At 37.8% G+C, this 24,597-nt stretch overlaps 2 protein-coding genes and 1 pseudogene across 4 annotated transcripts; 1 reads left to right on the top strand and 2 right to left on the bottom strand.

Annotated features, from left to right (window-relative positions):
* Positions 1-5,848: 5,848 nt before the first annotated feature.
* On the top strand, positions 5,849-11,209 carry LOC143571153 (putative protein phosphatase 2C 40). Of its 2 annotated transcripts, none has more exons than XM_077056652.1 (4): positions 5,849-6,148; positions 9,040-10,065; positions 10,444-10,708; positions 10,946-11,208. In XM_077056652.1, the coding sequence occupies exons 2-4, from the start codon at positions 9,046-9,048 to the stop codon at positions 11,071-11,073; spliced, it is 1,413 nt and encodes a 470-aa protein (XP_076912767.1). In that variant the 5' UTR covers positions 5,849-6,148; positions 9,040-9,045; the 3' UTR covers positions 11,074-11,208. The 2 variants fall into 2 exon arrangements, with proteins under 2 accessions (XP_076912767.1, XP_076912766.1); XM_077056651.1 differs by lacking the exon at positions 5,849-6,148 and adding an exon at positions 8,329-8,558 and having other exon boundaries at positions 10,946-11,209.
* A 3,799-nt stretch (positions 11,210-15,008) lies between these two features.
* LOC143571152 (uncharacterized) lies at positions 15,009-16,566 on the bottom strand. The gene is made up of 3 exons (XM_077056650.1): positions 16,370-16,566; positions 16,206-16,281; positions 15,009-15,886 (listed from the first exon to the last, which is right to left on the bottom strand). Exons 1-3 carry the CDS (start codon positions 16,463-16,465, stop codon positions 15,147-15,149), a joined length of 912 nt encoding a protein of 303 aa, XP_076912765.1. The 5' UTR covers positions 16,466-16,566; the 3' UTR covers positions 15,009-15,146.
* A 190-nt stretch (positions 16,567-16,756) lies between these two features.
* On the bottom strand, positions 16,757-23,796 carry LOC143571151 (mediator of RNA polymerase II transcription subunit 14-like; annotated as a pseudogene). The gene is made up of 6 exons (XR_013142046.1): positions 23,587-23,796; positions 22,022-23,104; positions 21,868-21,953; positions 21,559-21,733; positions 18,967-21,481; positions 16,757-17,680 (listed from the first exon to the last, which is right to left on the bottom strand). The product of XR_013142046.1 is annotated as a mediator of RNA polymerase II transcription subunit 14-like (transcript).
* Positions 23,797-24,597: the final 801 nt, after the last annotated feature.

The raw sequence follows: 24,597 nt of genomic DNA, 5'->3' as shown, positions 1-24,597 counted from the left end.
TAACAATCTTTGTACTACGTTAGGATTGACACCTATATTTATCTTAATAGCTTGGTGTGAACTTATCCTCTTCATAATTTTGTTTTGGACCAAATTTAGGCATACGTCTCGTGTCACCAATTATATGATATTGTTACACAAACATCCAAATCTTGATTTGATTTCGTTCGGCATGCTAACAACCCACCATGAATTAAATGCATATAGATGTCATCAAATTCAATTTTTATCTTAAGAAACAAAGTAATTACAATTTTGACATAACCCGAACACTACTAAAAATAATAATAAAATTTTGGGTCAGCTAACAAGACCCATGTCAGTTTATACAATCATGCCAATACGACACACTTAATAAACAAGCTAACAGAGACTCTTTGAATAAATGTTAACCTGCTTATCAGTTTTTGCTCACGTATTTATATATTAGAAGGGAAAATTCCCAAGATGATCCTTTGAAGGAGAGAAGCTCGCAATCAAAAACCAAAATTCCAAATATGACCCATTGAAATTCGTCTCCCACGTAAATATTGGGAAAACCATCGCGAGATATCATCCACGAATCATATTCTGACACTTGTAATTGTTCTCACATATCACGTTATATTTCCAAGCAAATTCGTCTAACGAATTAGATTTCACTTGAAAATTACCTTGATGAAAACAATCTTGTACGTGATGTTTGGTGTTGTTTCTATCTTGGACGTGAGTTTTCAAAAAGTGGTTTTTGGTGTTTCTTTGAAATTCATCTCCAAAGATGAATTTCATCTCCATCACATTCATCTTCTTCATCTTCACCTTCATCATCTTTCCGACAATCGGCACCACCACCACCACTCCACCGCCGACAAAAACCCACCACCACTCCACCCGCCATAAAAAAAACCCACCACCACCACCACTCCACCGCCAACAAAAACCCGAAACACAGTTAAAATGTTTAAAACATTAAAGTTTGATTTAAAAAAATAATAATTTATTTTCAAGTAAATTTATTAATCTTTTCTAACTACCAATTCTTCAATCATTTTCACTAGTTTCTTCCAATCCGAGCCTCAATATATAAAACTAAGTTTTGTTGATTGAAAATGGGAGATAAAGAAACAAAATACGATTAAAACGTCATCATTTACAGAAAAAAAAAAGTTTAATTTTAACCGGAGACATTAATTGTTTAATTTGTTACAACATCATGTATTACTAATATTTACTAGTTAACATATCATTAAACAAGTCTACTCAGAACACGGCACAAATATAAGTAATTCCAACATGACATTAATAAATGGCTTAGATCCTCCCATACCACATATGATCCACACACACCATTTTTTTCCTATACAGCTCGTATAGGGATATACGATCGTATAGCACCTGAATCGTGTCAGTTTGTTTCTGATGTTGTTGGCCAACATTTATAGTGCCTCGTATAGCCCTACACGGGTCGTATAGGCCTATACGGCCGTATAGACATTTTTTGGAATTTTTTTAATATATTATCTGACTTGCACCATATTTTTTTAGCAATTTTAAACGTTCTCCTTTTCGACCATTTTATGTGTTGTTTCACTTATATGGAATTATGTTTTATATTGAATAGTTGAATGATATGATATTTTAGAATATAATAAATCGTCTTTTAGTATTTACATAACACGTTTGGCTAAGTAATTTGTAGTTGTACCCCAAGAACATTCGTTTAAAATTATATTATGTTACACTTTATAATAGTCCATACACAATAATCAATCAATGATTAAGCAAAAAAAAAAAAACATTTGGCCAAAACATACTAATAAACATCTGGTCCACATACATTAAAATAAAAGTGCAACCCAAAATACATCATGTTCCAAACACATGGTCCACATACATAAAAGTAACTAGTTCACCATAAAATACATCAAGTTTTAAACGTGGTCCACGGCTCGTATAGTCGTTTTCCGACAGCGATTAAGGCGGTCTGATTTTTTCTGCAAACGGCTCGTATAGGTCTATACGGTCGTATAGGGTGGAAAAAGTTGGTTTTTTTGTCCTCTTGTCAATCATTTGTAGCATATACGACCGTATAGGCCTATATAAGCTATATAGACATGTGGGGTGATGCATAAGGATCACATCCCTGATAATATAGGGGTTTTTTACATACACCATATGGTGTTTCTAAAACACCCACCCAATCCGCCACACATCGGGCGATGTGTGGTGGATTGCTTTGGTGTTTTGGAAAAATGTGTTTTTTGTCATTTTGCTGTCTTTGTTTTTTGTTATTTTATTGTGTTTTTATCTTTTTGTTGTCTTTTCTTTTATTTATTTTCTTTTGTTTGTTTTGTTTTTTTGTTAGTCGGGTATAACTATTTTTTGATCGGTTTTGGAATGTGACAACGAAACAACAATTTTAAAATTAAAAACGAACAAAATAAAAGGAACGAGATTTATATAATAATAATTGGTACATAACGAATTATGTTTGTTTTCTTTTTTTGTATGTCGGGTGTAACCAATTTTTGATCGGTTTTAAAGTAATAACGAAACAACAATTTTAAAAATGAAAACGAACAAAATAAGCATAACGCATAACCAAATTTATATAATAATAATAATAATTAATACATTACGAGTTCGAAAAAAAAAACCAAACGAGTTCGGGAAAAATTAACAGCATACAAAAAACAAATCTAAAATGCAGCACCACCCGCGTCGTCATCACTCCCCTCCTCGTCAAAACGTGGCGCTGGTGCTGTGTAGTGGGCTCCATGCTATTGGGCAGGCATATACTTAACCATCCAGGTAATCTGACTACGGAGCTGTGACACGTCACGCTCTACTCTCCGTAGCAGGAAGTCGGTGGCCTCATCCAAACGCACGGTGCGATGTGTACGCGGAACGTGCTGCGGGGGTGCTGATGCGGTGGCTGTTATGAACACGGTAAATTAACGTTAATAGCACGAAGATACAAAAAAAATTAAATGATAAAATAGAACGTACCTGATCACCGTCCTCCTCGCCCTCATCACCGTCCGCATTGTCAACATCGGCGCCCTCAATATGCACCTCCGGCTCCTCGATTGTCGGAGGCTCAACAAGTGGGACCTCAACGTATGGGGGAGCATGCAGATCAGTGATCAGGTGATACCGGCCGTTAATGTTCCGGACGATGCGCATGCCCTGTGCCCGTGAACGGCCCAGCTCTCGCGGCAGAATCGGCGGCTAAATGGGTAGGTCAAACAGTCGGTCCCCGTAGCCCAAAGAAATCGTAATCCGCATAACGAACGTGCCACCGACCAACGACCCGCGACCTTGCATGTGCCACTAAATGGCGAAGTAGTCGCCGAAAGCGCGAGCTAGGTTGCAGTGTCTCCCCGTAAGCAGACATCGCAAAAAAAAAACAGGTCACGGAGGTTGCAGTAATCTGTCGCCTTGTGACGACCCTGTACGGTCTGAACGATAAGCCTGTGTAGGTCCCTGTACAAAAATACAATAAAATATTATTATATTATATTATACTATACTATACTATACTATACTATACTATACTATACTATACTATACTATACTATACTATACTATACTATACAAACCTGTTCAACGGGTCCGTGATGGATGAGACGCGGCAGTCTGGAAGGTATTCTCCGCCGTCGGTAGGCCAAGGTTCATCGCTAATCACCGTCCAAAAACGCCTCAACACATCATCTGGTTTATCGTGTATGCTCTCCGTGTAAACAGGGTCGATTAAATCCTGAGGTGTGTACAAGCCGAGCGCCATAGCAAACTCCTCCATGGACAGATAACGCTCATCCCCGAACATACGGAACCGAACCTCCGCCTTACTGGTATCCGCACCATCAAGCATCATCTCGACCTGCGGCTCTCCATACGGGCGTGGCCTGAAACAACATGGTATGCGACTTCTCATGACAGAAGAAAACATTCCCTGTCCTGTTGGTGGAAGGATTCTCCCATGCGTAAAAGGTAAACCCATGGGTTTGAAGAAGGTTCTCAAATACCTACGCTGGGTTTAACAAAAAATTACTAAATATTACAAATATTCTTATTAAATATCAGAATTATAATAAAAATAATAAAATAAAACAATATTATAAATAATATTCTTATTAAATCTTACAGAATATATATATTTTATATATATGACAAAACAAAATAATATATATATATATATATTAAAAAGAGTTTTACAAAATAATAATATTCTTACAAAAAGTACCTGCATGGGGTGTCACCAGTTTTATCTTGGTCATCAACGAGCTTCACGACGTTGTATATTTCCCTAGTAATACATTTGTTACCGGGAAAGCGTTCCCTTATAGCTGCCTTAATTTTAGTAGGCCTTAGACACTGCCTATGCAACGTCGCAACCATATCAATTTCTTCGTCGGTCAGTTTCCTTAGAGTCGGGTGCCCCTCCTTAAACACAACGGGATCGTGGTTGTGCGTCTCGTTGACAACCTCTAGCTTCCAACAATCACCTGGTGTGTTGTACCTCCTGACAAGTTTAAATGGACAACCCCTTTTAATACTCCCGGTATGCCTCACCCTTGCCTTGAGTTTTGGTTCCCCACCTCGATTGCATACAAGTTCAACACTTTTGTTCCTTGAACGTTGGACAGAGATAACACAACCATGCTCCCGTCCTGTCTTCTTAACCCAATCCATCAACTCATCAACAGAATTAAAATACTGATATCAAGCAATGTAAATAAAGTAATATTTAGTAACGTGTTGAAAAAGAATAATAATAAGTAAAAAAAATAGGTCATACATTATCAGTTACATAGGAAAATGTCGTCTCCCATATGTAACGATCACCACCACCACCACCATCATCATCATCATCAACATCGTCATCGCCTCTTTCGCTGTGAGCCTCTTGAATGCCATCAACGACGTTGCTCGTGACTGGTCACATGTATGGTTGCTCTCCAAAAGGTAACTGGTACGAAATCTGGGTTCCGTAATACAGACCGTCTACATGTAACTGCTGTGAAGACTAACCATAAGGCTCCTCGACTCTGGCATCATATGTATTCGGCGATGTCCTATTATCCTCCGGTCAGGAAGGGTGACTACCGCCGTATATGATATACCCATGATAAAATATAATGGTAATATTTAAAAAATAACTAACGCATTATTGTACTATATAAATACACCAAATAACCTGGTCAGGATTTGGTAAGTCGTATTGCTCGATATTTGCATACCCCGGCTCATGGTTCGAGTCTGGATGTTCATTCAAATCTGGCAAGCCCGACTACTCCGGCTGATCGTTGTATGCGTAGCCTGACTGCTCGTCGTTCCCGTCACCAAACAAAATATCATATAAGTCCATATACTTTCTATATTTTAACAAATATTAGGTTAGATACTTGTTTTTATATTTCACAAATTAAGGAAACCTTCAAATATATAGAGAAAGGGAGACAGAAACCTTCAAATTGAATTATTAACTTAATATGTGGCATATCACCCGATCCGTGGCATATCATGTACGAGGTTTGACTGATTTGATATTCCGAGGTTGACGTGTACGAGGTTTGTGGCGGATCGCTCTATATGTGGCGGATCGGGTACAGACATAATAAGACAAATCACTTTGACATAATAAGACAAAAATCTGTGATATGTGACGAATCGCCCGATGGGTGACAGAATAGGTGAGTGTTTTTAATTTTGGGTGGTGCCCTGAGTATGACCCTAAATATAGGAGCTTGGTTCAGGTTAAATTCAACCCTCCAAATTAAAACAAACCCGTCTACTCGATACAATTCACGTCAATAAATATTATATATCTTAAAAAAAATGAAATTGAGATTGAGAGGGTGTGAGTGAGTGTGTTAGCTCTTGGCAACTAGAAAAGATGAAAACCTCCTCGTGCAGTGGGAAAACCAATACACCTTCTTCCTGCCTTTATTTGGCTGGTTTTTAACAATTTCACCGCCACTCTCTACACCATCCAATCTTTTCTTTTCTTTTATTTTATTCTTCCTCCTCTTTTTAATTTAAACCCCCAATTTCTCACTACATCCTTCGTCTATTCGCTTGCAATCTTGAGTTTATTATTATTTTTTGCTCAAATTCACCTTCTTTTGGCTGTTTTTGATCTGGGTTCTTTGGTTTCTTCAAGGAGGTGAGTTCAAGATTCAGTTTCTTGCATCAAGTTTTAATCTTTATTGTGTTTCTTGCATAATTTGTAATCTTTATAGTCTTTCTTGTGATGGGTGTTTAGTAAAATTAGTTTTTTTATGTTTTGGGTTTCTTGTTCTGTGAGTGGGTTTTGAATCTTTGGTCAAACCCTTGTTTGTTTTACTGTTCTTGAGGCTTTAATCACATAGGGCTGCTATAATTGTATTGTTTCAGTAATGGGTACTTTTTTGTTTTTTTGTAGCTTACATTGTCTTTCATTTTGCTCTGGTTATGTTGATGACTGCTGAACCTGTTTAGGGTGTGGGTAACTCGAGTGGCCGAATGTCGGATACGGATAATAATGTATAGAAATGAGTACGGAAACTGTATAATACAAAGTTTTGACTGGTTCTTATTTATGTTCTTTAGACCATATTTCATTTTCACTGGGCTTGACCCTTTTATGTTAATGATTTGTTTATGTTTTTTAGTCATTTTTTATTAGGTAATTATATGATTGCTGATTGCTGATTGCTGCATTGCTATTAAACTTATTATTTTCAGTTTTGGGTTCTATTAATAGTTATAAAATCCTTTTGACTTTCCAACTATCAGTCTTTTGCTTGAGATTACAGTAAGTTGTATGCTTCTAAATGCTACAAGGTTTTATGTGATTTAAGGGTATTCTAGATACTTATATATGTATGCGTGCGTGAATCATCAAAGCAGCATACTGCTATCCTTCCTTAATGCCTTAATCATAAGCAAGTTAAATATGAATTTAATTATACAAACGTTTCCTAGACTTGTGGTAAAGAGGGGTGTTCACGGTCTGATTTTGCCAGTTTAGATAAATATTCTGGACCGAACCGTTTACTATGGTTGGATGGTTGGGCCAGGTTCATCGTAATAGCTTTAGTGTGAACTTATCCTCTTCATAATTTTATTTTGGACCAAATTTATTCATTGACGTTTTGTGCCATCAATTATATGATACTGTTGCACAAACATCCAAATCTTGATTTGATTTGTTGGCATGCTTACAACCCAACAAAAGTGCACTGTAGATAGATGCCATTTAACTCAAAATTCAATTTTTATTTCAAGGACTCTTAAAAAAAAATTTGGGAAGCTGTTTTGTCTCTTGGCAGGTAGAAAACATGACCCCCCCCCCCACACACACACAAAGTGGGAAACTTGATGGACCCGTTTAATTCTGCTTTGGTTATGTTTGTGACCAGGGGTTGATTAACTCGAGTGTCATATACATAATTATTACATAGAAAACGAGGATGAGATACTCTATAAGACATATGTTTTGAGTTTGACCTGTTCTTATGTAAGTTTTTTTAAAACCTATTTCGTTTTCACAAATCACAAGTCGTGACCCTTTTATGTTTATTATTTCTTTTTTTAATTTCTCTCTTTTTAGTTGGTAGCTATATGTTTGCTGATTGCTGCATTGCCATTAAATTAATTACATTAATCTGGATTCTATTATTAATTTTGACACCTTTTTGACTTTCCAACTCTCACTCTATTTGCTTTGGAGTCCATTATTAAGTCTGAGATGTATGCTTCTAAAACGGAAATCATTGATTAGAAGGCACTCTAGATACTTTTATCTGTATGTGTGAGTCATAAAAACCACATTAGTTGAAGGCATAACAGACTTGTGAAGAGTAAAAGAGTATGGTATGGCGGCATGATGATGGAATCGGACGAACGGGGTCACGAAAGTCTATGAATCTGTTAAAACAAACCCAAAATAAAGGCACCCGCCTCCCAACACACACCCAAGTGGGAAGTTATTAGATGAAAGCCATCCGCCTATATTTGGGCAGTTTTTAACAGATTCACCAACTTTCATGAATCCAATCGTCTGATTCTATCATCACCTTGCCATTTCATACTCTTCCCCACTTGTGTTCTATCTTTAACCCCTTTTTTCTACACCGTCTAATCTTTAATAATTTCTAAAAGTCTGTTTTTAGACACCGATCTTTTATTTTCCCATTCATATTCTATTGCAATCTTGAGTTCTTGATATGGGTTCTTTTATTTTTTTTAATCATTTTGTCTTTTTTAATAGTTAAAACTTTGCTGATTGCTGCATTGTCATTACATGATTTTATTCTGTTTGGGTTCTATTATTAATTCTAAAACACTTTTGACTTTCCAGTTTTCAGTCTTTCGCTTTGGAATTTATTATTTAGTTAGCAGAGTCCAAGTTGTATGTTTTTTAATGCATCTGTTACGTTCCAGTTCTCAGTCTCTTATAGTCATTCAATAAAAGGTATCCTGGATACTTCTTCTATACGTGGGTTGCAGTTTTTATGGTACAGGGGAGTGTAAATCATGAAAACCACATAGGACCAACTTTCTTCAACGCCTTAATCTTAAGCATTTTATATGTAAAGTCGAATATATAAACGTTTCCTATACTTGTGGTAAATAGTTCAGTAGTCAAGTCCCGTTTCAGGCCAGTTTTGAGCCTGGACAGAACCATGGCTCTCGGCTTTGACTACATAGATATTGGTGAACTTGGTACACTACAAAATCTTTCTAGGATTTATCAGTTTTTAGGGGGCTAGTTGCATGAAAAGCTAATCGACTTTATTCAACTTTCTATTTTATTATTTATGTCAAGGAACTATAATTGTTTTGTAGGTCAAGTTTAACTTTTCTTTGTGCAGTTTGAGGAAAGTTTGTTTTCCTTTTATGCAATTGTCCTTGATTTAAATTAAAAATGTGAACGTTGTTCATTTAACAAATCCTTTTTTACTAAATCGCAGTACTTGATTTAACTACTGATAAAATGTGCATTTTCTTTATATTTGTACACTAAAGTCTAAAGCAGCTAAATCCATTTCTTTTTTATTTCTAATTTTTCAGATTAAAATGACGCATGGAAAATCAATTCTTGACCCCGGTGAAGAAATGCAAGTCAGTTTTGGCTACAAATGCAACACAACCGAAGGATACGACATCCCTACGGGAAAACTCGTAAGAAACAATAGTTCATTCTCTTGCCTCTCGGGAGCCGCCATTAGTGGCAATGCAACATTAGCCAACACAAACATTTGCAACGGTTTGATCAGCTCAGAAATCTTGCCATCATTCGACTCCCCAAAATCATTTAGAAGAATACCCTCTTCGCCATCATTTACAAAACTCGACTTATTATCATCTTCTTTCCCAAATAGCATGTCCAATTTAAGTTGCAGCCCATCTGAGAATCTTGATTTTGATTCCTTTTATTCAAAGCCGTTAAGCATCCCGTCAAGAAATGAAGATTTTCTTAGCGCGATTGAGGTTGAAGTGGCGGGTGGTGCTGCGGGTGAAGATAGGGTTCAGGCGGTTTGTTCCGAGGAAAACGGTTGGGTTTTTTGTGCAATTTATGATGGGTTTAACGGGCGAGACGCAGCCGATTTTCTTGCGGGGACGTTTTATGAAACAATTAGGTGTAATTTGAACTCACTAGACATGGAGTTTGATTATTTTGTAGGCAATAATAATGCGATGAGGCCTAAAAACCGAGTTCTTGATAGTTTGCAGCGCGCACTTAATCAAGCAGAAAATGATTTTCTATATATGGTTGAGCAAGAAATGGAGGACCGGCCGGATATTGTGTCGGTGGGCTCGTGTGTGCTTGTTGGGCTTATTCATGGGAAGGATTTGTATATAATGAATTTAGGTGATAGTAGGGCGGTTTTAGCAATGGATGATGATGAAAACAGGATTGGTGAGTTTAAGGGTTTGAAAGCTGTGCAGTTAACCGAAAGTCATACGGTTGATAATGAGGTGGAAAGAAATCTAGTGATTGGTGAACATCCTGATGATCCTAATGCAATTGTGCATGGAAAAGTCAAAGGGAAGTTGAAGGTTACTCGGGCATTTGGAGTCGGTTATTTGAAAAAGGTTATAAGATTAGTATGAAAATGGTCAGGAGGTGTTTGGAATTGTAATATTCAGTGTCCATCTCTTGAATTAAAAATTTTGGTTTTGACCTCAGAAAATCAAATTTTAAATGTTCGGATAAATATATATTCTATGTATGGTAGAAAAGTTCTGGTTTGACTTAACAGTTAGATTGCTTTGGAGTCAAAAAATCAATTTTAAATGTATGGATAAGCATATTTTCTTTAATTATCTGATTATTTAGGGTCAAATAATCAGAATTTGTCAATCACAAAAATGCCCCTTTTGGTCATTTTATCACATAATCACTTTTAAAACACACATCCAAACACCCCAAGTAGTCTACATTTAGTCTTACAATGATGTTTTTTTTTGCAGAAAGTTTTGAACGATGCGTTAATGGGAATTCTTCGGGTTCGTAATCTTCTAAGCCCTCCATACGTCTCGGTACAACCATCACTATGTATGCATGAAGTTTCAAGCTCTGATCACTTTGTAATACTCGCAAGTGATGGTTTATTTGATTTCTTCACAAACGATGAGGCGGTAAAACTTGTTCATTCCTACATATCCACAAAACCATTTGGAGATCCAGCAAAATATCTTTTGGAGCAACTTGTACTCAAAGCCGCTTGTTCTGCAGGTAAATTCAAAGTTTATTTGTATAAACTTTCTTGATAAGTTAAATATTCATCATTTATGAAAGTGACTTTTAGAGAGAATCAAGCTATATGCTTTTGATCAGTAAATTACATAAAGACATGTAAAGTTATATGCTTTTGAACAAGAAATTATAAAAAGATTGAAACATGTTCATTTGGGATGTATAGAAGTATATAATTTCATCACATACATTCATGGGAAATTGAAAATGTTGCAGGTTTTAGTACTGAAGAGTTAAAGAGTGTCCCTGCTGGCAGGAGAAGAAAATACCATGATGATGTGACGGTTATTGTTATAATCCTAGGTACAAATAAGCGCACTTCGAAGGCTTCAACTTGCATATAATTTGTTTCCGTTATTGATAATATAGATTGCAGCTAGTGCCGTACAGTTTTGCACTAAGTTTGTGTCTGGTCCTTGTTTGTATCTTGATGGATTTCTATACTTTAGTAAATATTTTGTTATATGAATTGTCTTTTTCACTCAAATCCTATATGGTCCCTCTGACCCAAAAAGACTTGATCTTTGACTTTTGAATGTCAAATAAGTTTAGCATATTTAAAAGTAGCAAGAATTTTTATTACAGAGAACAAGCTTTCTTTGCTTTGGTTTGGTTGGTGATATGAGCTTTATGAATGTATTCCGATATCTATGCAGACATAGATTGTGGAGGATCATATTCCTTTTTTTTTTTTTTTTTCAAAAAGCATCCATTGTTTCTTTTAAATAATCAAAACACAACTGCTCATTGGCCTCTTTGGATTTAGCTAAAGTTTTAATCTGATAAGTTATACTTCAAATAACAGTTTATCTTAATCTTTCTATGTCAAAGTTTTGCATCTCTTTAAGCTCGTTCTATCAAATTTTAAAGCTCGTTTATTTCTTAAAATCATGTTTTACAGCCGATCGCCCTGCTTGTGGTGCACGCATATAATTTATATATGTGTGAACCCTCGGGTGGGCAAAAGTGAAATTGCACTAATTTTGACGTTATTTTACTAATCTCGTGAAAATAACGTTAAAAGTGGCGGAGGGTTAATCAGGCATCATGTGGTGGCGTTAATAGCCGAAAGACAATGGTACATGCACCGATCAGCCGGTGTCCCGATGATTGAGTGTTATGTGCCTTATGTCCAAGGCTTGATGCAAAACTATTATCGAGCCGGGGGTCTCCGACTCTCACCGGAAGCAGCCTCTCTATCCATAAGGGGTAGAGGTAAGGCTGTCTACATCTTACCCTCCTCAGACCCTATTATAGCTTTGTTATTGATGGGATATACTGAGTACGAGGATGATGATGTTTTACAGCCGATCCCAAACTCAAGGTTTAAGGTCTTTAAAGATAAATGAGCCTTGCCTAACTTGCTTGTAAGGCCTCGTTCCCGGTAGCCCTACTTTAGCGCCGTATTTACTCATAAACACAGTTCTTACAAATCAGAGTTAATTAAAACTTTCGCGGAAATGTTAACTTAAAGCATTCGTTACAAAACATTAAATCTTTTTTTTGATACCATATCACAAACATCATATTTAAAACATCATTTCTTTCATCTTCAAATGCCAGCCGTTCAATCCATGCCATGTGTCATCCTCATGCTAACTCTATAATCAGCTCACTTGCGTGCATACTAAAAGTCAGCTACGCTGAGTGAGTTCTAGTTAATCAAGCAACTTATCATACAACCACTACATGCAAATATATACGTATCCGAAGACACATAGCCCACTATCTAACCTGCTCATCTTACCACTTATCCTCTTATTTATCCCTACAACTTAGCCACTTTAATAACGAATAACGTTATGCCACTTTGTCACTTTAATAACGTACAACGTTATGCCACTTTGCCACTTTAATAACGAAGTCACGTATAGGCTTACCCTACCACGTACTATCGTCATGCCACTAACACTCTTACTAGACTCTTGCCACTTCTAACACACTCTACATCTACTTGTCTACAACACACTTCATATCATTACATAATAAGCAAGTCACATCATAGCATTCATACACACTAATAATCACATGGCAATCATTCTCCTTGACGATACATGCAATATCCGAAGATTGTTCACGCACCGACAAGTATTATATAATAGCTAACTTATATATATCATCTATAGCATACACTTACCACTTAAGGTAAGTGTATTCACACATCACGTCGAGTATGCACACAGCCCCGAAAACATAACAAGGAAATGGGGCTAGAAACTCACCTGATTGCGGTTACGTCTTCCGTCAATGATTATTCATTCTTTAGTTGTGCGCGACTAACTGAATAATAATTACACGTATCAATTATTATCACTACCCATATCGTCTTTCTGGTTTAATTATTACTCTCAACGAACGGGGTCCGGGGGCAGCGCCCCTGGCAGCGGGGTTCTAGGGGCGGCAGCCCCTATCAGGGTCCAAGGGGCAGAGCCCCTGGCTGGGGTCGAGCTGCCAGGTCAGCTTGGAAAAATTTTATTTCTATTAATTGTCTTATCACATTTTCCACTACGATTTTAAATTATTAATTAATTCGCCCACTTGATTGCTATAACGAATTAAGCCTAATTCGTTATCACAACACTGTCTAATTCGTTATCAAAATACTGCCTAGTTCGTTATCTTGACTTAGCGAACTGAGTGAGCTAATTCGTTAACCTGCCATGACGAATGGGCGAGTAACGAATCAGCTAACATGGTCTGATTCGTTATCCTCATTCGTCATTTCTCCTTAACGAATCACTTAGCGAGCTGCTTCTAGTTCGTCCCCCCACCATAACGAATTGCCATAACGAACTGGCTACCCTTCCGTTAACGAATTATCGCTAATTCGTTAGAATTTCGTAACGAATTAGGGTTAGGGTTTTGTCAGACGTCAGACGTCACATCTGATGTGACACAACCTCCGGCGCCGCCGTTGCCCGAAAAACGTGAATCTCGCCGGAAAAACGAGATCTCACTCGTTTGGCCACCGTTTTCACCGTTTTTCGTCCCGTTCGATCCAGATCTGAGCTAGGGTGACCCCTAAGCTCATCTTAGGTTCGGTTTATAGCCGATTCCACCCGGATCTCGTGACTTCAATGGTTTAACGGTGTCGGCTCGTCGTTTCGTGACTAAATCTAACGGGTTTGTATATCTACAATATCATACTATCATTACCTCGGGTCGGAAATCAATTCTTCTTCTTCTTCTTCTTGGTTTCGGCTTAGAGAGAGAGTAGGATGAGAGAGAGCTAAGTGTGTGTTTTGGGTGGTGTATGGAGTATGAGAAATGAATGATAATTGGGTGATTAAGACTTTTATAATTATGGATCATGGGCTTAAGTCCATGGTCTCATCCTTCTTTCCTTCATGACCCAAGTCCATAACCCATATCCATTAACCAACACTAGCTCGACCCATACTAGCTCCTACTCTATTTATTTATTTCTCCGCTTACCCGAGTAAACTTCCCCTCTACTATTAAATAATATAATTAACATTAACTTAGAAATTTCGAGATGTTTGCTTATTTAACTTTGATCCTGAACTGAAGTTGGCTCGGTGGTGCGTGTTAGGTGGCTCTACTATGTATTGAAGACAATTGGAACTGATGTTATTATATGTATCCTGTTAATTAAAATAAAGTGTACAACATAATATGACATAAATATATAAAACTACAGTAATTATTATGAGAATTAAACAAATGCTATAAATCTATTAATTAAAAAAAGAAATTTTGTCAATGCTCAATAACTAACTGATTCCGTTAAGTGCAGATATGGAGCTTTGTGCCCCCCTGCATCTATGCTTTCAAAAGTCTTATTCAAACTCATCTTTGATCATGTAACACGTCTTCGACGACGTATTTGTAACGCGTTAGTCGAAGACGTGTTACATAATCGATGATATTCAAACTCATCTTTGACCACGAAAACGTCTTCAGCGACGTGTTTGTAGCACGTTAGTCGAAGACGTGTTACATGGTCAATGATATTCAAACTACATGTAAAGTTTTTGAATGATAGTCGAGGATGAGTTTGAATGAAACATTTTTGGAATTCTAAAGTTTAAAGGACAAAAATGGAATGTTTTTTAAAGCAGACCCATTTTGAGAATTTTACCTTACTAAAATACTTCTTAGTACTATGATTAAAATGTTAAACTACATGTAATCATCATTAGATATTTAGACTTAGATGTTGATGAATAATAATAGAAAACCAAGCAACAAATTAGGGTTACATAGAACACCAAGTTACATGTATAATCCCCATACTATCACTATTGTAACTATGGTCTAATAAACTCAACTGTCTATTAAGATAATCGATCATTCAAACCCGAAATCAATAAGTCAAACATTTGTTATAGGCTCGATCTTTACCTGTAACAAAGCACATATTGCTGCAAGCCTGCAATGTGCTAATACAACTTAGTTACATGATATAACATCCAATGGGATTTTCATCACTAAGTATATCAAAACTATCGGACGGACGAGATGACGTTACATAATCATCATCATCCTCATAATAATCATACATGTATGGTGTAGGAGGTATATAATAGGCAGGACTACTGTTTCCACCGGGGTGCGCTGCACTGTAACTTACTGCATAACCTGGACCACCAGGCATCGGATGCGAGTAGCCACGTGGAGAGCTGAGATGCACTTGATCAACCACTTGAGTAGGCCCGGGTTCTTGAGGTACCAATCCAGTGTCCGCTGGTCCACCAGGAGCCTTTGCACCCGAACTCTTTTTCTTTTTCTTCTTTTTCTTTTTCTTAGCGCCACCACCTCCGCCTCCGCCACCGCCCATTTGACCACCCGCCGGAGCTTGATTATTTTCCGGTACACCGGCGAACTTCACCGATGGACCACCTTTAGTTGGATTATTGTTATTATTATTATTATTATTATTATTATTATTATTATTATTATTATTATTATTATTATTATTATTATTGTTTTCTTCTTCATCACTGCTGTTTCCACTGCTTTCAGCTCCTTTATTGTTGCCAACGGCAGCCGTGTTTTCTGTTCTGCCGGGGTTTTCTGGCCACTGCTCAGCGTGCTTTCTGGTCTTTATCAGCTTTTTTATAAGTGTATCCACTTTGACGTTACCTACAACTGTGACTTTATGCTGCTTGGAATCAATATCAATTGTATACACACCTGCAAAACTAATGTATCTTGCTCAGGAACACAAAAATACTTACAAGCTTTTATATAAAATACAGCTAAATTAATTTGTTCATATTTTCTTCTTTCTTAATTTTTCTTTTAACGTTTATCTACACATGTATGGTTATATAAGGAACATTTACATTTTCTACAATAATAGAGGAGGTGAAAGAACATTGTACCTGACTCATATTCTTATACTTTATTTTTAAAAGTCGAAAAAAATATGAACAGTTTTTTTTATTGCAAAAAAGTTATGTATAGAACCCTCCCTGTGAGTATATTAATTCATCAACTAACAATTACATACCTTCGATGGTTTGGAGGACTTTCTTGACTTTTCGCTTGCAGCCAACACAGTGAATGGAGACTTTAAGAACCCATGTCTGCAAGAACATGCATCAAGCCAGCATACATAGATCATAACTAACTAGAGTTATTGAATCAGAACATACAGTTGGTAACTAATATTACCTTATATGTTAGGACTGGTGTGTTCTGTTCTTCGTGCTGTGGTGGCGGCTGCTGTTGCTGCTGCTGCTGCGGAGGTTGTGGTGGTGGTGCATCCATGGATGGTTGAAGGTTGGAGCGAATGTAGAATGGTTTGTATGACAGATTCTAGTCTTTATTTATTTCCACTCATGAGTTGATGTGATGTTGTAATGGCATTAGATTCTCTTATCTTTATATTGTGCCATGTTGATATATATTCTAGGGTCTTTTTTTATTTCACTTTTGTTTGTATGTTTATGTCAGCCAATGTAATATTGTAGTAGTACTTGATACATAAAAAAATATGTTTAAACCTAAACTCATTTTGAACCAATAACTAAAACTACAATCTGATATTGTTCAGAAAAATGAAAAAAAGACGATGTTTATACAAACACAAAATAACACTTACTGTACAAAGACAAAACTTTACCTAAAAATACTACATATAATGATCCCCAAACAAAATCTTCAAGTCTTAACTCATGTCACTATAACAAACCACAACTCAGGTTGACTTAACTCCGGCACCACCACCGCCACTGCCTCCAGCCCGCAACCCTTGAAGACAGAGGTGTAACGTCTTCTGCACATTATCAGCCACTGTTCTCAATCTCCCTTGATTCACATCTCCACCCAAAGACCCATCCACGGTTCGAGCCACCCTCTCTTTACAATGCTCCCAGTCTTCCACCCGAAGCCAACAAGACATCCCACCGTGACTACCTTCCATTCCAAGAAAACACACACTCGGATTTTCACCAAACGAATACTTCAACCTCACGGAAACACAATATGGCAACCATGCAGCACCGCCAGCAGCGTTCATGTGAGGTATATGTGCTGGGTCAAGAACCACGGTCAACCCAAAGTCAACCGCGTTATGAGGCCGGTCATAGTGAATATTACTTTTCGAAGCTGACAAGTTTTCAGAACTTCCACCTGTAACTAATCCTGTATGGTTTTCGAGACATAACTCGATTCGTGACCTTTGTGCGGGTGGAACATCACCTTGGGCCTGAGCTAAACCTTTTTTCCATGCAGTTAGTTTTAAGAATTCTCTTAACACAGAAATCGGCAGTGTGAGGAGTGATGAATGATGCAACACGGGATGCATCATACGGTTCGGATGCAACACGGCGGCTAAAGTAGTTGCATATTTCACTTATTTCGGTTTGAGTTAACTCATCTTGACCAAATACCGAGTTGTTGTGTTGTGAATTATGAAACCGTTTTACACTAAGAACTTGAAGGAGTTGAACTCTGTGGACACTAACTGCAAATACATATCCTCTGCATCAATATGTTTAATTAATACAAGAAACGTTTAGATGAATCATATCTAGATGTGGCAATTTCAGACCATTTACTTATAAACGGGCAAACGGCCATAGGCCTGTAAATGAACTGAGTGTTCAGTGAATCGTTCGACGGGAAGTTCATTTATATTCGTTTATTTAATAAACGAATGAAGATAAACAAAAATTTATGTTCATTTAAATAAACAAACGAACATGAATACATTACTTTCTTGAACATTTGTTTAAATCTGTTCGTATATGTTCGTTTATTTATGTTCATTTAAACGAAATTTACGAACATGAACACGTATCCTGTTCGCACATTTACGTTCGTCAACGTTCGTTTAGATTTGTTCATTTACGTTTGTGAAAGTCTGTTTATGTTGGTTCATATATGTTTGTTTATTCATGTTCATATACGCTTGTTACGCCCTGCTTGCGGTGCGCGCATATAATGTATATATGTGTGAACCCTCGGGTGGGCAAAAGTAAAATTGCACTAATTTTGACATTATTTTACTAATCTCATGAAAATAACGTTAAAAGCGGCGGAAGGTTAATCAGGCATTATGTGGTGGCGTTGATAGCCGAAAGACAAGGGCACATGCACCAATTAGCCGGTGTCCCGATGATTGAGTGCTATGTGCCTTATGTCCAAGGCTTGATGCAAAACTACTATCGAGTCGGGGGTCTCACCGGAAGCAGCCTCTCTATCTCTATGGGATAGAGGTAAGGCTGTCTACATCTTACCCTCCTCAGACCCTACCATAGCATTGCTATTGGTGGGATATACTGAGTACGATGATGATGATGATGATGATGATGATGATGATATACGCTTGTTCATTTAAACCACTAATTTAAATGCTTTTGTTAGCAATTCACATTAGTGGATACTTAAATGTATTAGACTTGTTTGTGTTCATTTAGGTTCGTTTACTTCCGTGAGCTGTTTGTTTAGATTTTTAACAAACAAACACAAACATGTTCGTTTTCTTAACGAACAAAAAAGTTCGTTCAATTATTTGTTCTTGTTCAGTAAAAGCTAAATGAACGAACATGAACATTGCCCCGTTCGGTTCGTTTACAGGCTTAGAAACGGGTTAGTTTGAGTACAATGAGGTCGAACGAGCCAAACGTAACCCAAAGTGTAATTTTATTGCATGAAACCCAGATTTCTTGCAAATATTCATTACTTTTTATAATAAATAAGTAAAAATAAGCAGGTTGGGTAATGGGTCAAAACGTATTTGGGTTCATTTGAACTTTTATTCTTACCCGACAAAAAACCGCAAAGCCGGCTGCTCCTGATCCAAATTCAAGAGTGCGCCTTCATTCTCTTTCAAAATCGACCCGAGAATTTCCTTCAAGAGTTCTGGTAACTGTGCAAACAACCATAATACACCAAGATATTTTAAAATCCCTCTAAGAACCTTCTTGAGAGCAACAAGTGGGACCCACCCGCCTCCATAACCGCCGTCATCCCCAAGCCCAATAATGGCGGTGTTAAGCTCCCCTCTAACATGAGCGGGAACAACCGTACCAGGTGCTCTACGTACTAAAGGGAAGTTTGGTGATGCTGACATGGCATTCGCAGCACGGTTAAAACCAGCCGGTTGGTTTCCCGGGCGGGACATTCCAATAGGACCAGCTCGGTTTCCATTGGTGGTCGAATTGTTTGAATTAGTTGGTCCACCCGAAGGTTGACCGCCAATAAATTAGGGTCCAACCCATTTAGCTCTTGAGCAACGTGTTCCATGATAAAAGGACGGAACTGTGGGCACGGTAATGACCCGCCAACTGTGGGCCCGCCCTTTGGTGGTGTTGCGGGTTGTAACCAAACTTGATCACCAGCAAAACACCTTATGTCAACCGCAAAATACTTCCTGTATATTATCCGAATCCAATACGGTCCACGAAGAACAAACGAGACATCAATCGGTAATAGTGAACTCGGAACGATTCCCGGCCCACTTCGCCCAGCAGTCAACATGGCAGACGCACCTGGGTTCGCACCAGACCCATGTACATTCGGGTTCGAACTATTTGGTCCGTAAACATTAGATTTCGATATTGTTGAGACCGATGAAGCAGCACCAGGTACCCCGGGAACTGGAGCAGCCCGTGCAGGACGCGTTGCAGCAGCTAGCGCATGTAACGGTCCCGCAGTAAGACGAATGCAGTCCAAAAGTGATGAAACTTCGGTCCCATTAATGAAATCTTCTAGAAACTTGGTATGAGGCCATAGTTGGTCAGGTGATACATGCATTGTACAACCGCTTTTACCCGATTCCCATTCAACAACAAACCGGGCAAGAACCCCCGAAACTCCCGAACCAAAACTAAACCACAAACTCATTAACCCAACCGCCTCGATCTTAAACGCCTTCCTCATTTGTTCAAAGTATTTATCACCAGTGGATCGACTTTCTTCTGTTTTCTCATCAGATCTAACCGCCAGTAACTTCCTCATTCCTAGAGCAAATGTCCGAGCGTTAGATAGCCTTTGAATATCCGCGACTAACTTTTTAACGCTATTGGGTTCAACGGTATTATAAGTCAAAACGACACCATCAGCATCATAACAAATATGAGAATCTATATCAGATATATTAGCAATCCTGACATTAGATCCCCATGGAGTAGTACTACTGCCCTTATGAAGGCCAAACAAGTCAATGAAATGTTGATCGCTAATTTTGACATCCCAACACATACTTCCGGGTTTCCCGAGTCTTAAACATATGTGTTCCCATGTATCGTTTCTTGCAAACGGGAGTTTGAACCATATGTTTGACGATGTGGTTCTTAAGCCCGCTTCTTCTGCATATGGAATGTCGAGTGCGTCCATTTGACTAGTCAACCGAGCGTGTTTGATGCAGAGGGAACAGTGTCTAACCACGTGTAGAAGAGCCGAGACGTATATGCTTGATGGTTGTTCACCTTTATTCGCTTCTGCCATAAGATTCGCATATCTGTATTCTTCAATATTACTTACACTCAACTTATTTGTGTTTGTGTATTTTCTTCTTTTGGAAGATTGTTCGGGTATATTTTCGGACTTGAGTGATGGAAGTAAGTCTAACACGTCCATTAATGTTCGTTTTCTTGATCCGTTTTCTCTGGAGATCTGAGTGATGCTGGAATCGGATGATGAAACAGGGTTTCTGAAAGCATTTCCTCCTGTACTTGCTGCAGAAACATGGGATCCACCTGTGATATAAGAACCAGCTTCAACAGAATCTTGATCAGACATTGAAGCTGTCAGTTTCTTCACGGTTGTGTTTCTTGAAGTGATTGAACTGGTGGAAGTAGACAGAACCCTACCTTTGTAATTACTCATAGGATGCAATGAACCGTTCCAATCTGAGCCTGCACTTGTAAGATTCACAGGATTATCAATATGGTTGCAACTCTGGACAGAAAATGCAGGTGCTGAGGATCGGATCTCTTGCTCAAAGATTTCATCCACAAGTGAAGAAAAGCCAGAAAGACCAGAACTTTCAACAGCCAAATCAGAAGTCTGATTAGAAACCAAATCATTTATATTATAATCAAAAAGGCTCAAATCGGGTTCTCCTTCAAGCGTATGCATGTGATTCATATCAACTTTTTTAACACGAGTAACAGCCGAATCAGTTTCTAGCAGTTTAAATAGAGGTATAAAGTCTTCTTCAAATTGCATTAGCAGAAAATAAGAGTTCCCACAATCAGGAAATCCCATAAGAAGCATCTTAGAACCGTTTAAAGCATGTTTTGGCACCTTCACAGGAAGAAAGCCATGTTCATACACCTGCAAGAATATGTAATTTATGACAACTTTTCAGTTAACTCAAAACTTCTGATAAAACAATAGTTCTTACTTCTTACCTGAAGGCCTAAAAACCTCCCAATACATGCAAATAAATGCAATAAACTCTTGCTTCTTAAGCTTATAAATGCTTCAGCTGCAGTCATACTTCCCTGGTTTAATGCTTCCTCGCATTCTCTTAGTGATGAAGACACAATGATATTTCTTGATGAATGAAAGATAAATCTCCCCGTCCTTTTAAGTTATAAAGCAGAAAAAACAATGTTTTAATCACATTTAAATATCCATCAGCATCCGAAGCAGATATAGCAAAAAAAATAACACCATAAACACATATATATACATATATATAGGGGTTGAAGTAAGACCTTATATTTATTCCAAGTGTAAAAAATGATGAGCCATAAGCACGGACTCGTAATACTTCTTGCCCCTCAGAATCCAAAATGTCATCCTGCAGATGAAAATCAAGCACATAGTCCTTCAACAAAATGAGCATAAAAGTCAAACCACAATACTAACCTTATTGTATTCAGCACCAGATTGATAAACTTGGCAGTGAAGAATAACATCAACTCCCGCTCTATAGATATGACTATTTTGCCCCAACTCTTTATAAATTTCAAGCAGGCGAGTATACTTATTACAGCATATAGCTTTTAGTAGCAACTTTTCAACATCAATACAGCTCTGGTCAACTGATAATTCTGCCTCCCTGTTAGTTAAAGGGTCAATGACAAACGAGCTGTGTATACACTTTATCCGCAGATCCACCCCTGGTTCAATCTTGATAAAAGGACATGATACCGAGTCTAATGTTCCAGTATTTTTATCACAATCTAACCAGTAAAGAATCTTTAATCCAGGTGTCTTTAAACCACTTGAATCAGTTTCTCCATCTTGACTAATTTGTGTAGAACCAGCAACATTACTTTGACTTTGACCCGAACTACCAGATATGAGCTCAAACCGAATTGCATCTTTCCATCTACCTACCCTAATTTCTCTCACTTGTCTTATTACAGGGTCCATAATAAGAGCTATACAAAACTCATGTAAAATAGAATATAATATTGCAAAAGGGGTATCAGAAGCAGCCATTCTGCGTTCTAAATCATCTCCAAGAAGAAACCGTTTCGTTTCTTCAAGCTTCACAGGCCCACTTTTTTCACCAACAAGTACCTCCAGATGTAATATTCTCCACATTGACAGGTGTCCACGGTAACCGAGTGTTAGCAATACCTTAAACTCTCCTGGAACACAAAGGTTTACAGTGCCGTCAAAGACTTTAACCTCGGAGAACTCTTTGGGAAGTGTGGTTTCAAGTAACTTTGACCTGACTAAAGTGTCAAGTTTCTTCAGAACCGGTTTTTGCTGTTTCTCGGTTAATGAGGTTTGAATACCTACATCTTCTGTGCATTTTGGTAAACGTTGGTAAGTGCCGGTAAGGAGAACTTCAATGGCGGAAGAAACATCATAAATTGGAGCACGAGCTTGTTGTAGTCCCTCATGCATGAAAAACATTGAATCTACAGCTTGAGTGAAACATGTTTCATGAGTTGATAGAGTAGATGCAAGTTGCTGGCAGTATTGTATGAGTGGTGCCTGCATATCAGAAAGCAGTATCCAGATTGAGATTATTATTATTATTTTTTTTCAAAAAGAGATTCAACTACCAACTGTTTTAATCTAGCAAACTAGTTCTCCATTATTCAAACTTCATGACAGTAAATCCTAATTAGCTCATGTAGAAAAGAAACTTGTATGTAGAAACAGTGAACATGAAGTAATGGCCTATGCACATATAACGAACGGTAGATAGCAATCAAATCTTCACATATAAAAATATACGAAACCCTAGCATCATCTCATTCTAGACCAACATGTCCCCGAAACACAATGTTACTAAGTATCGTTTAAACTGAATTGTTGACCTTTGCCACACTTTCAAACTCTTGTCTATTTCAAAACCTATTCCGAATTTAACACAGCCATTAAACTAAAAATCTCTACTATTCTCTCAACCTAGGGGGCTTATAGTAAAACAAGGAGCCAGTCAATCATCTTATTTATAAACAAAATGAAACCTGTTGGCACCATTGCGTGAGGACATTGAGGCGAAGCATCCGCTGCTGAGTCTTGAGAAGATACTTGAGCAAACTAATCTTCCTTTCAGAATCCGACATATCCGAAGAATGCGATTTGTCCACCAGTTCCTTCAACGAAAGGTAGGATTCCTCCACAGCTCTACTCACTAACGTAGAAAATTCAACCGATCCTTGACCTAATTCCGCCATTGTAACGCCTCTAGTATATTATTAAGTATGTCCTTCCGCAAATTATTTATAAACCTTAACAAATTTGAATAGAACTAGGGCTCGTAATTAGCGGAATGGATCGTAACCCCGGTTTCTGATAGCGCTTGACACTCCACGGCTCCGGAGATCGGAGAAGATTAGCGAAACGACGTCGTTGCCGGCAGTAGCGTCGTCCGGCGTCGCCCTGTGCCTCCGACGAGAGAGAAACTGGTGTGGTTCGGTTGTAATTTTGTCACTGGTAATCCCTCTTTTTTTGTTTTTAAAGAGTTGTGTATGTATATGTTAGAGAAAATATAGATATATAAGTTGGCAAAACTGCCCCCTCACCGTTCAATACTTTACATTTTTTGCCTCATATATCTTAGTTCTTCTTGCCCTGCTGGCAATTCGTGTCCCAACAGGTTTGATGTGACACGCTTAACAAAAGTGTCAAACATGAATACGACTCGTTTTACTACTTTATATGTCATGACTTAAAAACATTTTTAAATTTCATGTACCAATAAAGAAAAATGATGGAGTCTAGTGTCACACCCCAACCTACGGCGGAAATGCCGGGGCGTGCGCTGATTGTCAAAGCTCACAAGGTTACTATCATGAAATTATAAAGCGACAATATCTAATTAATTTATTTATGTAAATTGAGATTAAATGAGTATAAATAATAAGTTGTGTAAATCTCTTTAAAAAAATGAAATTCGACATAAGTTGTGCTAGCGTTAATCATGACTTAAGGATAAGTCAGAATTTAAATGAGATAATCTATACGACAATTTGTTA

Source organism: Bidens hawaiensis, unplaced genomic scaffold (genome assembly GCF_021521415.1).
Source record: "Bidens hawaiensis isolate Kalapana, Puna unplaced genomic scaffold, B.hawaiensis_p1.1 tig00025204_1, whole genome shotgun sequence".
In the NCBI taxonomy this organism is placed as follows: domain Eukaryota; kingdom Viridiplantae; phylum Streptophyta; class Magnoliopsida; order Asterales; family Asteraceae; genus Bidens; species Bidens hawaiensis.
The sequence above is the reverse complement of the archived record's forward strand: the minus strand, read 5'-3'. Positions and strand labels throughout refer to the sequence as shown.

What these genes read in the sequence shown, in the direction of transcription:
- LOC143571153 (XM_077056651.1), top strand. Translation starts at nt 8,481, where the DNA reads ATGGTACAGGGGAGTGTAAATCATGAAAACCACATAGGACCAACTTTC. An exon ending in GAGTCGGTTATTTGAAAAAG is followed by an intron (nt 10,066 to 10,443) that starts GTTATAAGATTA and finishes TTTTTTTTGCAG; the next exon opens with AAAGTTTTGAACGATGCGTT. An exon ending in CAAAGCCGCTTGTTCTGCAG is followed by an intron (nt 10,709 to 10,945) that starts GTAAATTCAAAG and finishes AAAATGTTGCAG; the next exon opens with GTTTTAGTACTGAAGAGTTA.
- LOC143571152 (XM_077056650.1), bottom strand. Translation starts at nt 16,465, where the DNA reads ATGGATGCACCACCACCACAACCTCCGCAGCAGCAGCAGCAACAGCAG. An exon ending in CACCAGTCCTAACATATAAG is followed by an intron (nt 16,282 to 16,369) that starts GTAATATTAGTT and finishes ATGTTCTTGCAG; the next exon opens with ACATGGGTTCTTAAAGTCTC. An exon ending in AGTCCTCCAAACCATCGAAG is followed by an intron (nt 15,887 to 16,205) that starts GTATGTAATTGT and finishes TTAGTTTTGCAG; the next exon opens with GTGTGTATACAATTGATATT.